This window comes from Pongo abelii, chromosome 6, assembly GCF_028885655.2.
Source record: "Pongo abelii isolate AG06213 chromosome 6, NHGRI_mPonAbe1-v2.0_pri, whole genome shotgun sequence".
NCBI classification, from domain to species: Eukaryota; Metazoa; Chordata; class Mammalia; order Primates; family Hominidae; genus Pongo; species Pongo abelii.
Window position 1 is genome coordinate 132,387,491 of NC_071991.2, and position 14,743 is coordinate 132,402,233.

The 14,743-nt window shown below is 37.4% G+C and overlaps 1 protein-coding gene across 16 annotated transcripts in view; it reads left to right on the forward strand.

The window, feature by feature from the left end:
• The window catches only part of AGBL3 (AGBL carboxypeptidase 3), a 169,970-nt gene that overhangs the window by 48,189 nt on the left and 107,038 nt on the right, over positions 1–14,743 (forward strand). For 10 of the 16 annotated variants that reach the window (XR_008527263.2, XR_008527264.2, XM_054559842.2 and 7 more), the window contains 2 exons: positions 11,365–11,503; positions 12,679–13,458. The exons of 3 other annotated variants lie outside the window; for them this stretch is intronic. Coding sequence is in view for 10 of the 13 variants with exons in the window: in XM_054559842.2 (XP_054415817.1) it covers positions 11,365–11,503; positions 12,679–13,458 (919 nt within the window). In the remaining 3 variants the exon portion in view is untranslated. The remainder of the gene's footprint in view (positions 1–11,364; positions 11,504–12,678; positions 13,459–14,743) is intronic. 3 more of the 16 variants (XR_008527265.2, XM_054559850.2, XM_054559849.2) reach the window with 1 other exon arrangement.

The window sequence follows — 14,743 nt, forward strand, 5'->3', positions numbered from 1 at the left end:
AGCCTCCCGAGTAGCTGGGACTACAGGCGCCCGCCACCACGCCTGGCTAATTTTTTGTATTTTTAGTAGAGACAGGGTTTCACCATGTTAGCCAGGATGGTCTCGATCTCCTGACCTCGTGATCCGCCTGCCTCGGCCTCCCAAAGTGCTGGGATTACAGGCGTGAGCCACGGCACCCGGCCCTACTTTTAACCTATGTTTTATTTTTTTTTTTTTAATTTTGGAAGATATACAGCATATCATTGGGATTTGCTTTTTTTTTTTTTTTTTAACTTCTGGAATACATGTGCAGAATGTGCAGGTTTGTTACATAGGTATCTGTGTGCCATGGTAGTTTGCTGGACCTATCAACCTGTCACCTAGGTTTTAAGCTCCATGTGCATTAGCTGTTTGTCCTGATGCTCTCCCTCCTCTCACCTTGGCCCTGACAGGCCCCGGTATGTGTTGTTCCTCTCCCTGTGTCCATGTGTTCTCATTGTTCAGCTCCCACTTATGAGTGAGAACATGTGGTGTTTGGTTTTCTGTTCCTGTATTAGTCTGCTGAGGATGATGGCATCTAGCTTCATCCATGTCCCTGCAAAGGACATGATCTCATTCCTTTTTGTGGCTGCATAGTAGTCCATGGTATATTTGTACCACATTTTATTTATCCAGTCTGTCATTGATGGACATTTGAGTTGGTTCCATGTCTTTACCATTGTGAATAGTGCTGCAATACACATACATGTGCACGTATCTTTACAAAAGAATGATTTATATTCCTTTGGGTATATACCCAGTAATAAGATTGCTGGGTCAAATGGTATTTCTGGTTCTAGGTCCTTGAGGAATCACCACACTTTATTCCACAATGGTTGAACTAATTTACATTCCCACCAACAATGTAAACGTGTTTCTATTCTCCATAGCCTCACCAGCATCTGTTGTTTCTTGACTTTTTAATAATCACCATTCTGACTGGTGTGAGATGGTATGTCATTGTGGTTTTGATTTGTATTTCTCTAATGACCAGTGATGATGAGCTTTTCTTCATATATTTGTTGGCCACATAAACGTCTTCTTTTGAGAAGTGTCTGTTCATATCCTTTGCTCACTTTTGGATGGGTTTTTTTTTTCTCGTAAATTTGTTTTACGTTCTTGTAAATTCTGGATATTAGACCTTTGTTAGATGGGTAAATTGCAAAAATTTTCTCCCATTCTGTAGGTTGCCTGTTTGCTCTTATGATAGTTTCCTTTGCTATGCAGATGCTCTTCAGTTTAATTAGATCCCATTTCTCAATTTTAGCTTTTGTTGCAATTGCTTTTGTTGATTTCATTATAAAATCTTTGCCCATGCCTATGTTCTTAATGGTATTGCCTAGGTTTTCTTCTAGAGTTTTTATGGTTGGATTTGCTTTTTATATAAACTGAAAATCTGTCTTTTAATTATTATGTTTAATATATAATTATTGTTGTCGGATTAATAGCTACCATCTTACTAGCTTTGTTTTATTCCATCTGTTATTTCTTTTTAATTCTTTGCCTGCATTGACATTAATTTGACTATATTTTATTATTCCATTTTATCTCCACTATTGGCTTATCATGTATATCTGTTTTTAAATTTTTGCCCTAGGTTTTTTTTTGTATGTATCTTTAATTTAGAAGACTATCTTCAAATAATGTTATACCACTTCACATATAGTGTGAGCACCTTACAAAAGTATATTCTCAGTTCCTGCTTCCCTTTCTTTGTGTTATGGTTTTCAAATGTTTTACTTTTTCATGTGCTATAGAAACTCAATGAAGGAGGAGACAAGATGGCTGACTAGACAGTCAGGAAGCACCACTCCCACTGACAGAGACCAAAATATCAAGTATATCAACATACTTTGAACAGATCCTCAGAGAGAAAACACTGAGGGTTGATAGAGGGGTGATGCAGACACCAAGGTTGAAGAGAAAGCTAGGAACCCTGCATGGGGTTGCTGAATGCCAGGGTTCCCACCCCTGAACAGTTCTAGGGAAGAGGCAAGTGAAGGGATGGTGGGACAGCCTACTTTTGCTGCAGATTACTGGGATCCTAGCTACAAGAGATTTCATGACCCCCACAGATATTTGAACTGGCAGGGGAATCTGCCTAGAGAGTAGGCAGAGACAGAGCTTTCGCCTGTATGGAGCCCAGGGGATTTTGCACATGGGGCAGCTGAAGCAGAACACAGCCATAGGTGCCCATCTTCTAATATAAGGCTCCCTATGTTCCTCTGAGTCACTGTAACCCCAGCTGACTACAGGGTCAAGAGAGAGCAGGGCTGACTATCCTATCCTATCGTGTGGGACTGGGGCATGTCTGTTCTTCAGGCCTTCCTGCCCGCTAGCCCTTCCCAAGGCCCCTGCCTGGCTGCTCCTGCAGGAGCATGTGCACAGCACAGCCTCCTCTGCCCAACCTGGGTGCTTTGCTGGTGGCCCCATCTGAATACTTCCCAGTGGCCTAGGAGCACTTCATATCCCCCAGCACAGCCAGTGCTCAACCCCAAGGGGCCAGATGGAGGCACAGGCCAGTTACAATGTCCCAGGGCTTTGGCATGCAGCTTGTGAGTGCTGAGTGTAGATCTGTGACCAGCACTTGAGTGGGAGGAGCCCCCATTCTGAGAACATTGAGAGAGATGAGACATGCAAACTCATGGGCCGGCAAAGGAGCAGGGCACACCTCCCTCTACGTGACCATCTGGGAAGGGTGTGGTGTGCCTGGGACCCCACAACCTGGAACACCTAACAACAAAAAAACACAAGTGGCACCAGTGATTGGAGGGGACTCCTGCAAGGCCCAGAGCGGGCCTGGTGATGGGGGTCATCTTTCCACCTGCCCACCATAGAGTGCTGCTGCAGGTGTGCTGCAATACAAAAGAGCCCTATGGCTAAGAGACTCTCTGCTGGCCATTACTCTTAAGCGCCATCTACGGTTTGTAGCACAAATTACAATACCAAAAATATTCTGCCCAATATACATTCATTGCCTGTAAAACCCAGGGCAAGAATCTATCCACAAATAATACCCTGTACAGAGCTTTGGCCCTCTGAAAACACCCAGAAATGAAGCCAACTGACTATACTCAACTTAAACCACAGTTAAAAGAACACCAGCCTTCTCAGATGAGAAAGAATCAGCACAAGAACTCAGGTAATTCAAAAAGTCTGAGTGTCCCTTTACCTCCAAATGAGCACACTAGCTCTCCAGCAATGGTTCTTAACAAGATTGAAATGACTGAAATGAGAGACACAGGATTCAGAATCTGGATGGCAAGGAATCTTATCGAGATTCAGGAGAAAGTTGAAACCCAATCTAGGAATCCAGTAAAATGATCCAAGAGCTGAAAGATGTAATCGCCATTTTAAGAAAAAAACCAAACTGAACTGCTGGAATTGAAAAATTCACTACAAGAATTACATAATACAGTTAGAATCATTAACAGCAGACTAGACGAAGCTGAAGAAAACTCTCAGAGCTTGAATAAACTCATACAAAAATAAAGAAAAAATAATTTTTTTAATGAACAAAACCTTTGAGAAATACGGGATTATGTAAAGATTCCAAACCTGTGACCCATTGGCATTCCTGAGAGGGAAGGAGAGAGAGTAAGCAACTTGGAAAATGTATTTTAGGATATAGTTCACAAAAATTTCCCCAATCTCACTAAGGAGGTTAACATGCAAATTCAAGAAATACAGAGAACCCCTGCAAGATATTATACAAGATGACCATCCTCATGGCACATAGTCAGCAGAATCACCAAAGTCAACATGAAAGAAAAAATCTTAAAGGCAGCGAGAGAGAAGGGTGAAGTCACTTACAAAGGGAACCCCATCCAGCTAGCCATGAACCTTTCAGCAGAAACCTTACAAGCCAGAAGGGGGCCTATTTTCAGCATCCCTAAAGAAAGAATTCTAATCAAGAATTTCATATCCCATGAAACTAAGCTTCCACAAGTGAAGGAGAAATAAAATCCTTCTCAAACAAGTAAGTGCTAAGGGAATTTGTTATCACTAGACCAGCCTTACAAGATGATATGGAAATAAAAGAATGATACATGCTACCACAAAAACATGCTTAACCATATAGCCAACTCTAAAGCAGTTACACAATCAAATCTACATAGCAACCAGCTAATAACATGATGACAGGATTAAAATCTCACATATTAATACTAACACTGAATGTAAATGGTCTGAACAGACCACTTAAAAGGCATAGAGTGGCAGACTACATATAAAGACAAGACCCAACTGTTGGCTGTCTTCAACAGACCCATCTCATACGTAATAACATCCACAGGCTCAAAGTAAAGGGATGGAGAAAGATCTACCAGGCAAACAGAAAACAAAAAAGGCCAGGAATCACAATTCTTATATCAGATGAAACAGACTTTCAATCAACAATAATCAAGAAAAAGAAGGGCATTACATAAACAGTTCAATTAAACAAGAAGTCTTAACTATCCTAAATATATATAAACCCAACATTGGCGCATCCTGTTTCATAAAAGTTCTTCTTGACCTATAAAAAGACGTAGCCACGCAATAACAGTAGGAGACTTTAACACCCCACTAACAGTGTTAAGATGATTGAGACAGAAAGCTAACAAAGAAATTCTAGACTTAAACTGGACACTTGAGCAATTGGACCTAATAGAACACCCAGCAACCACAGAATATGTATTCTTCTCATTTGCACATGAAACATATTCTAAGATCAACCACATGCTTTGTCATAAAGCAAGACCCAATAAATTCAAAAAAACTGAAATCACCCCAAGCACATTCTCACATCACAGTGCAATAAAAATAGAAATGAATACCATTATTTTATTTTATTTTAGAGATGGAGGCTTGCTCTTTTGCCCAGGCTGGAGTGTAGTGGCACGATCTTGGCTCATTGCAACCTCCGCCTCTTAGGTTCAAGCGATTCTCCTGCCTCGGTTTCTCAAGTAGCTGGGATTACAGGCGTGTGCTACCACACCTGGCTAATTTTTGTATTTTTAGTAGAGACAGGGTTTCACCATGTTGGCCAGGGTGGTCTCGAACTCCTGACCTCAAGTGATCCACTTACCTCGACCTCCCAAAGTGCTGGGATTACAGGCGTAAGCCACCATGCCTGCCAGTGTCTTTCATAACTAGGAAATATTTCTTTTTATCTCTGGCATTACATCATATCTTTATGTTGTTTGAGAGTAATATAGTCAATACCAGTTTTCTTATGTTTACTGTTTACTTAGAATAACTCCCCGTTTCATTTTCAATCTTTTTATGAAATTATATTTTAATTCTATCTCTTATAGATAGTATATAGTAGTACCTTACTTTAAAAAATCTAATCTGACAATCTCTGTCAAATCTCTTAGAGTGGTTTGACAGTTTGCATTTCGTGTATTTGCATATATGTTTGGGTTTGGGTCTAATTAATTGGCCCATCTCATTTTTATTCCTCAGTTACTCCTCTTTTTGGGAAGGTTAATCAAACACCTTTTAGTATTTCATTTTAATTAAAATATTTTCTTAGGTATACCTCATGTTTAGTTTGATTGGTTTAGAAATTACAATATACAATTTCTTAAAGTCTATTTTATTTTACTTTTTATTTGATTTTTTTTGGAGACAGAGTCTCGCTCTGTCACCCAGGCTGGAGTGCCGTGGCATGATCTCGGCTCACTGTAACCTCTACCTCCCAGGTTCAAGTGATTCTGCCACCTCAGCCTCCTGAGAAGCTGGGACTAGGGCGCACACCACCACGTTCAGCTAATTTTTTGTATTTTAGTAGAGATGGGGTTTTACCATGTTACCAAGGCTGGTCTCAAACTTCTTAGCTCAGGCAGTCCACCCATCTTGGCCTTCCAAAGTGCTAGGATTACAGGCGTGAACCTCTGGCCTCTTATGGTCTATTTGAAATTAATATTATACCTTTTTTGTTTGTTTTAAATGGGTCAGTTGCCTTTAAAGAAATTAAGAGGAGAAAAAATTGTATTTTTATTTATTTATATATTTACCACTTCTTCTCCTCTTTATTCCTTCCTGTAGATCTGAATTTCCATCTGGCATCGTTTTTTATCCCAAAGAACGTCTTTAGCATTTCTTTTCAGTTTTCAGTTGGCTGGCAGTGAATTATTTGAAATTTCATTTGTCTAATCCTGTATTTTTTCCACCACTTTTTGAAGGGCATTGTCAATGAATATAGAATTCTGAGTTGGCTTTTTTTTCTTTAAAGATATTTTTCCATTGTCTTGTAGCCTCTGTTATCTTTAATAAGAAGTCAGCCATAGAATGTAGTTAAACAAGAATATATTGTACTCAGGAGATGGACATCCTAAACACCTGGACTTGATCACTACACCTTACACGTTACATACATATAACAAAATTTCACATGAACCCTATATATTTGCACAAATTTTTAAAAAGAATTCAGCCATGATTTATACAACCATGCCTCAGAGATGCAAGTTTAGTTCCAGACCACTGCAATAAAGTGAATCTGTCAATAAAGTAAGTCACACAAATTTTTTGGTGGTGTCCAAGTGGATATGAAAGTCCATTAGGTATGAAATAGCATCATGTCTAAAAACAACAATATCTATGCCCTAATTAGAAATACTTTATTGCTAAAAAATTCAAATCATCATCTAAGCCTTCAGCAATTCATATTCTTTTTGCTTGGTGGAGGATTTTGTCTCAGTGTTAATGGCTGCTGACTGATCAGGGTGGTGGTTGCTGAAGGTAGGGTGGCTCTGACAATTTCTTAAAATTAGACAGCAGTGAGTCAATTAGACATAATTGACTCTTCACGAAAGATTTCTCTGTAGCATGTGATGCTGTTTGACAGCATTTTACCTACAGTAAAACTTCTTTCAAAATTGGAGTCAGTCCTATTAAATCCTTAGTTTATAACTACTATTATGGAATATACTAAATCCTTTTTTGTCATTTCAACAATCTTCACAGCATCTTTACCAGTAATAAATTTCATGTTAAGAAACCACTTTCTTTGCTCATCCTTAAGAAGCAACTCTTCATCCATTGAAGTTTTATTATGGGATGGAAGCAATTCAGTCACATCTTTAGGCTCTACTTCTAATTCTAGTTCTCTTGCTATTTCCACCACATCGGCAGTTACTTCCTCCAGTGAAGTTGTGTAGCCCTCAAACTTATCCATAAGGAATGAAATCAACTTCTCCTAAACTTTTGTTAATATTGGCATTTTTGCCTCCTCCCATGAATTACTAGTGTTCTGAATGGCATCTAGAATGGAAAATGCTTTCCAGAAGGTTTTCAATTTACTTTGCCCAGATCCATCAGAGGAATAGTAATTCTCTAGGCCAGCTATAGCCTTACAAAATCTATTTCTTTAATAATAATACTTGAAAGTTGAAATTACTTCTTGATCCATGGGCTGCAGAATGGTTGTTTTGTTAATAGGCATGAAAACAATGTTAGTCTCCAGTGCATCTCCATCAGAGCTCTTGGGTGACTAGATGCATTGTCAATAAGCAGTAATATTTTAAAAGGAATCTTTTTTCTGAGAAGTCAGTCTCAATAATGGGCTTAAAATATTTAGTAAAGCATGCTGTAAACAGATGTGGTGTTGTCTAGATTTTGTTGTTTTGTTTATAGAACACAGGCAGAATAGATTTAGCATAATTCTTAAGGGCCTTAGGATTTTCAGAATGGTAAATGAGCATTGGCTTCCACTTAAAGTCACCAGCCGCATTCACCCCTAAGAGGACAGTCAGTCTGTCTTTGAAGCTCTGAAGCAGGGCATTGACTTCTCTTCTCTAGCTAGGAAAGTCCTAGATGTCATCTTCTTCCAATAGAAGGCTGATTGTCTACATTGAAAGCTGTTGCTTAGTGTAGCCACCTTCATCAATTATGTTAGCTAGAACTGGATAACTTGCTGAAGTTTCTGCATCATCACTTGCTGCTTAACCTTGTACTTTCATGTTATTAATATGGCTTCTTTACTTAAACCTCATGAAGCAACCTCTGCTAGCTTCAAACTTTTCTTCTGCAGCTTCCTTACCTGTCTCTGCCCTCACAGAATTGAAGAGAATTAGGGCCTTCCTCTGGATTAGGCTTTGGCTTAAAGGAATGTTATGGCTGGTTTGACCCAGACCACCAAACTTTTTCCATGTCAGCAATAAGACTGTTTGTCTTATCATCTGTGTGTTCACTGGAGTAGCACTTTTAGTCTCCTTCAAGAATTTTTTTCTTTGCATTCACAACCTGGTTAACTGACACAAAAGGCCTAGCTTTTGGCCTATCTTAGCTTTTGACATGCCTTCCTCACTAAGCTTAATCATTTTTGGCTTTTGATTTAAAGAGAGAGATGTGTGACTCTCCACTTGAACACATGGAGGCCATTGGAGGATTATTAATTGGCCTAATTTCAATATTGTTATGTCTCAGGGAATAGGGAGGCCCAAGGAAAGGGAGAAAGATGGGGGAATGGGTGGTGGCGGAGTAGTCAGAACACACACAGCAATTAAGTTCACCATTTTATATGGGTGCAGTTTGTGGTGGCCCAAAACAATTACAACAGTAACATCAAAGATCACTCATAATAGATATCATAATAATGAAAAAGTTTTAAATGTTGTGAGAATTACCAAAATATGACACAGAAACACAAAGTGAGCACATGTTGGAAAAATGGTGCTGATAGACTTGCTCAACACAAACCTTTAATTTGTTAACAAACAAACAAAACAGTATCTGTGAAGCACAATAAAGCAAAGCACAATTTCACAAGGTACGCCTTTATCATTGTTTCCTATACAGATATTCTTCAATTTACATTAGGGTTACCTCTCAATAAACCAATTTTAAGCTGAAAATATCATAAATCAAAGGTGTATTTTCAACTTGTGATATTTTCAGCTCATGATGGATTTATTGGGTACAACTTCATTGTAAGTCAAGGAGGGTATTGAATGCATATCACTTTTACACCATTGTAAAGCTGGAAAATCATAAGTCAAACCATCATAAGTAGGAGACCATCTGTATGTAATGTGTCTTTTTCTCTTTGGCTGTCTTCAGCAATTCGACCATGGTGTGCCTAGATTTGGTTATCTTAATATTTATCCTGCTTGGAGTTTGCTGAACTTCTTGGATCCATAGGTTAGTAGGGGTTTTGCACCAAAATTTGAGAAAATTTCAGCCATTATTTCTTCACATATTTTTTTCCATACCACTCTTTCATGTTTTTTAGAATTATACATATGTTGGATTCTAGATATGTCCCCACATGTCACTGGATATTTGTCCATTTTTTTCCCTCTCTGTCTTTCAGTTTGGACAATTTGTATTTGTTTGCAAGTTCACTGATTATTTCTTTTGCAAGCTTTAACTCTTTTCTTTTTAAAATTTTCAATTATAAATTGGCAAATTATAGTTGTATATATTTATGGCATACAAAATGATGTTATGATTTATGAATATAGTGTGGAATAATTAAATCTTGAGCCCATTTGGTAAATCTTTCAGTTATTGTAGTTTTATTTCTAGAATTTTCGTTTGGTTCTTTTTCGTTTTTTTCTTTTTTGAGATTTCTTATCTGTTTTCTCATGATCTCTTATCTTTTCATTTTTGTCTTTGAATATATATTCAAAGTCCTTCTCTGTTAATTCCAACATTTGCATTATCTTGGAGTCTGCTGAATTTTATATGTATTCATGGATCACATTTTCCTGCTTCTCTGAATGCTTTGTTTTTATCATATGTAGAACATTGTAAAAGATATGTTTTAGGGAGTCTGTATTATATTCTTTTATTTATATATTTATTTATTTATTTTGAGATGAAGTCTCGCTCTGTCGCCTAGGCTGGAGTACAGTGGCACAATTTCAGCTCACTGCAACCTCCACCTCCTGGGTTCAAGCGATTCTCTTGCCTCAGTCTCCTGAGTAGCTGGGACTACAGGCATGCACCACTACACTGGCTAATTTTTGTATTTTTAGTAGAGATGGGTTTTCACCATGTTGGCCAGGTTGGTCTCAAACTCTTGACCTTGTGATCCACCTTCCTCAGCCTCCCAAAATGCTAAGATTACAAGCATGAACCACTGCATCCATCATGTATTATGTTCTTTTAAACATTATGTTGAATTTTGTTCTAGCAGGCAATTAAATTGCTGGCAGATCATTTTGCTTCTTTCAGGCTTGCTTTGATTTTGTATAGGGGCAGGTCTGTTTTCATTTTATCCCCAATGCTAGGTCATGACCTTTACTCTTGAATGTGGTCCTTATGCCTAAGATGCAGCCTTTCTGGAGTCACAGTTGAAAGCCTAAGGTATTCCATAAAATCTTTCCACTCTGGATAAGTTGGAATTCTAATATATCCCAGAAGTGTATGTCAGCCCGCATCTCAGCCCGCAGTGGTGCTCTCTCCTGTCTTTCTTAGTCTCATCTTTTGACTGGGTAGCCAAACCCTCATCCAAGGACTGGGAAACCGCTATGTAGACTGTTGAGGTTCTCTCTCTATGTAGCTTTCTTTTCCCTGGTGTCCTGACCCACAAATTTCAGCAGCCCCAAGCAACAATCTTTCCTCTTCAGCTGAAGACTGTCATACTGTTCTAAAATGCCACCTCCCTAGGCTGTAGTCCAGCAAGTACCCCTATGCAGCAAGCCAGGGCTCAACATGGGCTCACTTCATGTATTGATCTTCTTTCAAAGATCCTACATAGTTGTTCTATTTGTTGTCCAAATGCATGAAAACAGCTCATATCCTTTAGCCAGTTTTACAGTCATTTATGGTGAAAGGGCAAGTTCAGAACCAATTACTTCATCATGACCAGAAACGGAGTGAATTTTTTTTTTTTTTTGAGACAGAGTCTCACTCTGTCGCCCAGGGTAAAGTGCAGTGATGCGATCTCTGCTCACTGCAACCTCTGCCTCCCAGGTTCAAGCAATTCTCCTGCCTCAGCCTCCTGGGTAGCTGGGACTACAGGCACGTGCCACCACACCTGGCTAATTTTTTTTTTTTTTTTTTTAGTAGAGACAGGGTTTCACCATGTTGCCCAGGGTGGTCTTGAACTCCTCGAGCTCAGGCAATCTGCCTGCCTTGGCTTCCCAAAGTGTTAGGATTACAGACATGACCCACTGCGCCTGGCCAAATGAGTATTTTTAATGTAAGAAATATACAAATTTATTTTAGGCATTGTTTTTCTAGTCTAAATACTCTTAGACTCTCTTATTTCAACATGTCTATATAAATTAGTGTCCAGTTACTTTAAAATTTACAATCCTTATACTTGTACTATTGCTCCAAACTCTGTGCAGAATAACCTTCTTACTTTAGGTATACCTTGACATCTTTATGATCTTCTTCTCTCATCAGCTTACAAAGAGCCCTGTTTTGTGTATTCCCGAGTTGGGGGTAACCGAACACCTTTGAAGCAACCTGTGGATTACCGTGACAATACTTTGATGTTTGAAGCAAGGTTTGAGAGTGGTAATCTACAGAAGGTAGTCAAAGTGTAAGTTCTAATTATTTTTATTTAAGGAGCTAGACCATCAACTATTATTTTCTGTATCAAGTACATTAAAGTTCTTAGTATCCATTATTAAACCGTAATTCCTTGAAGTATGGATACTATTAATAATTAGAAATTGTTGTGGAGGAGGGGAGTATAAAAGATTCTGAGTTCAAATAATTTTGAGAACTATGAGGTAAAGTTAAGAAGGCTTCTGTACTGTACATTTTCAATATGGCAATATGAGTTGTCACACACACAGTGCTTCTCAAACTTTGTATTGAAATAGTTCTTGGGATGAGTGTTCCATAGAATATCCCAAGGGCATTATTTTATTTAAAAATATTATGGAAATATTTAAACATACACTTAAGTACACAGAATAGTACAATTCTGTGTTCACTGCCACATACCTATCACCTAGACTCAACAGCTATCAAGGTTTTGCAACATTTATTTTACCTATTCCTATGTGATTATTTACAACTGTACACATACACATTACATGCTAAGTGCAGAGTACTTATAGAATAGAAAGTTACTTGGTAGAGAAAAATAGTCACGACTAACCAGATAATATTGTTATGTATATAAATAACATTCCAGTGAAATTATTATTTTTGCCTTTATTTAAGCATCTCCAAAGACTAAGTAAAGGGATGCAAATAGTTATCGAATGCAGTTCCTGTTCTCAAATAGTTCAAATTATGTAATCTATGTGATCACATTAATTTATATGTGTTTAAATCTCTCAGTGATAGTTATTTTATATCCCTAGTATTAGACTGTAATAGATACATATGTCTGAAGTAAAAAAAGAAATGTTGGACTTTGCTTCAGTTTTGGTAACTCTTTAATCATTTCTTATATAGAAAATATAATTAGGTTGAAATATATAAACTTTTATCAAATACCTGTGTTTTTATGTGCTCTCTTGAATTACCAAGGAATACAAAGGATTTAGAATTAGCATAGAAGCAGTTTCTCATCCAATAAAGGGGAAAATTTCAAAACTTTTATCTTTTACATTGTTTCCTAACAAAGCTTTCTGTGAATGAGTAAAAATAAAATAATTTTCCTTATTTAATTTAACTCAAAATTTTACATTGGTTTTTTTACAAAATGTAATTTTTTTTACATTCTTACGTGCTTTTTTCCCTTTCTTTCTTGTGTATTAGGGCAGAATATGAATACCAATTGACTGTACGCCCTGACCTCTTCACAAATAAACACACCCAGTGGTACTATTTCCAAGTCACTAATATGCGAGCAGGAATAGTCTACAGATTCACTATTGTCAACTTCACCAAACCTGCTAGTCTTTACAGTCGGGGTATGCGCCCACTGTTCTATTCTGAAAAAGAGGCCAAGGCTCATCATATTGGCTGGCAGAGAATAGGAGACCAAATCAAGTATTATAGGAACAACCCAGGCCAAGATGGGCAGCATTATTTCTCTCTTACATGGACATTTCAATTTCCACACAACAAAGATACCTGCTACTTTGCTCATTGCTATCCATACACTTACACCAACCTGCAAGAATACCTTTCTGGCATCAATAATGATCCAGTACGGTCAAAGTTTTGTAAAATACGTGTTTTGTGCCACACGCTTGCTAGGAACATGGTGTATATTTTAACAATCACTACCCCCTTGAAGAACTCTGACTCAAGAAAGCGGAAGGCTGTGATTCTGACTGCAAGGGTCCATCCAGGGGAAACCAACAGCTCTTGGATCATGAAAGGCTTCCTAGATTATATTTTAGGACACTCAAGTGATGCACAGTTGCTTCGGGACACTTTCATCTTCAAGGTGGTACCCATGCTGAATCCAGATGGTGTGATTGTGGGAAATTATCGCTGTTCCTTAGCTGGACGGGATTTAAACCGTAATTATACATCTCTCCTGAAGGAATCTTTTCCTTCTGTATGGTATACCCGGAACATGGTTCATAGGTAAAATAAGCCTCAAATTACCTCTCTGCTTATTTAGTAAACTTGGTAGTAAGAATTTTGCTCCCACAATCTCATTCATTTTACTGTAACTTCTCAAGATTGTCTAACTACTTTATTTTTTCCCCGTTATTCACAACTGTGATTCTATACCCTTCTGTCATTATGCCACTGGATTCACTAACCTCCCCTTAAATAGTGAAACAGATTCTAGAATGTTTTGATGACTCGATGAAACTAATAAGCTCGCATATCCCAAATTTGGCTTCTTGCTAAAGATAATGGTAGCACTGATGTTTAAAATAATTTTATTTTTTTATAAATATATATATTTTATATACATGAAACCGTTGGCTTCTCTCTCTAGAAACTTTTAAATGTCAGTTAGTCTCTGATTGTCTTGTAAGAAGTTTAAGGCAGGAGTCTATTCAGCAGGTTTCTAAAAGACTTCCAAGAAAGAGAAATATCTTAATCCAGTTAATCATACACAGGTAAGTAGGATAAGAAGTCAGTCACGTGTGTGGAAAGGTGAGCAGCTGTAAGGATATATAAGATTAAGTATATTTAAAGCATATTAGAATAAGAGAGTAGATTTTTGTATAAAATACTTAGTATAACATAAGTAGAATATCTTTTTACCCATAAAGATACCTATGGGTAAAATCTTACACTAAGTATTTCTGTTTACCTATGGGTAAAAAGAAAATCCAAACTGTTTCTAAAGTTATTCAAATTAATGTAAGATGAGAGACCCTAATATCCTGTTTCACTTCAGAAGTAATACCATCTCTTTGGAAATTAATCTGTTAGAAGTAGAGTTCCTTTTGACTTGTTTATAAGAAACTGAAAGACTGAGGAATTTGTGGCTTAAAAATGTACAGCACGTTTCATATATAAGAACTTAACTTGATATTCATGCCTTATAATCTAGTTAGTTTTCTAGAAACTTGTAACTATCCTTTAGTGGCTTTATATCAATCTTATGTTATCAATGAGAATTTATTAGGCAGCAAATAAGAAAAGGGCAATAAATTAACACATAATAAATTTTAGTTTGTAATTTCACTGTAGTTTAAAGCAGTATGGTTTCTAATAGAAGCAAAATGCTTTAAATGTTTATATTTTAGGTTTTAATATTTTTGTTACAAATGTAATATATTTCATAATATTATAAATACTATTGCTAACATTTTGGTGTTTATCTTTCCAGATATAGCAAATAGTATATGTAATTTTGATTAGTTAAGTAATAATCCTACTACCTTATCACCACGCTTTCTTACTTTTT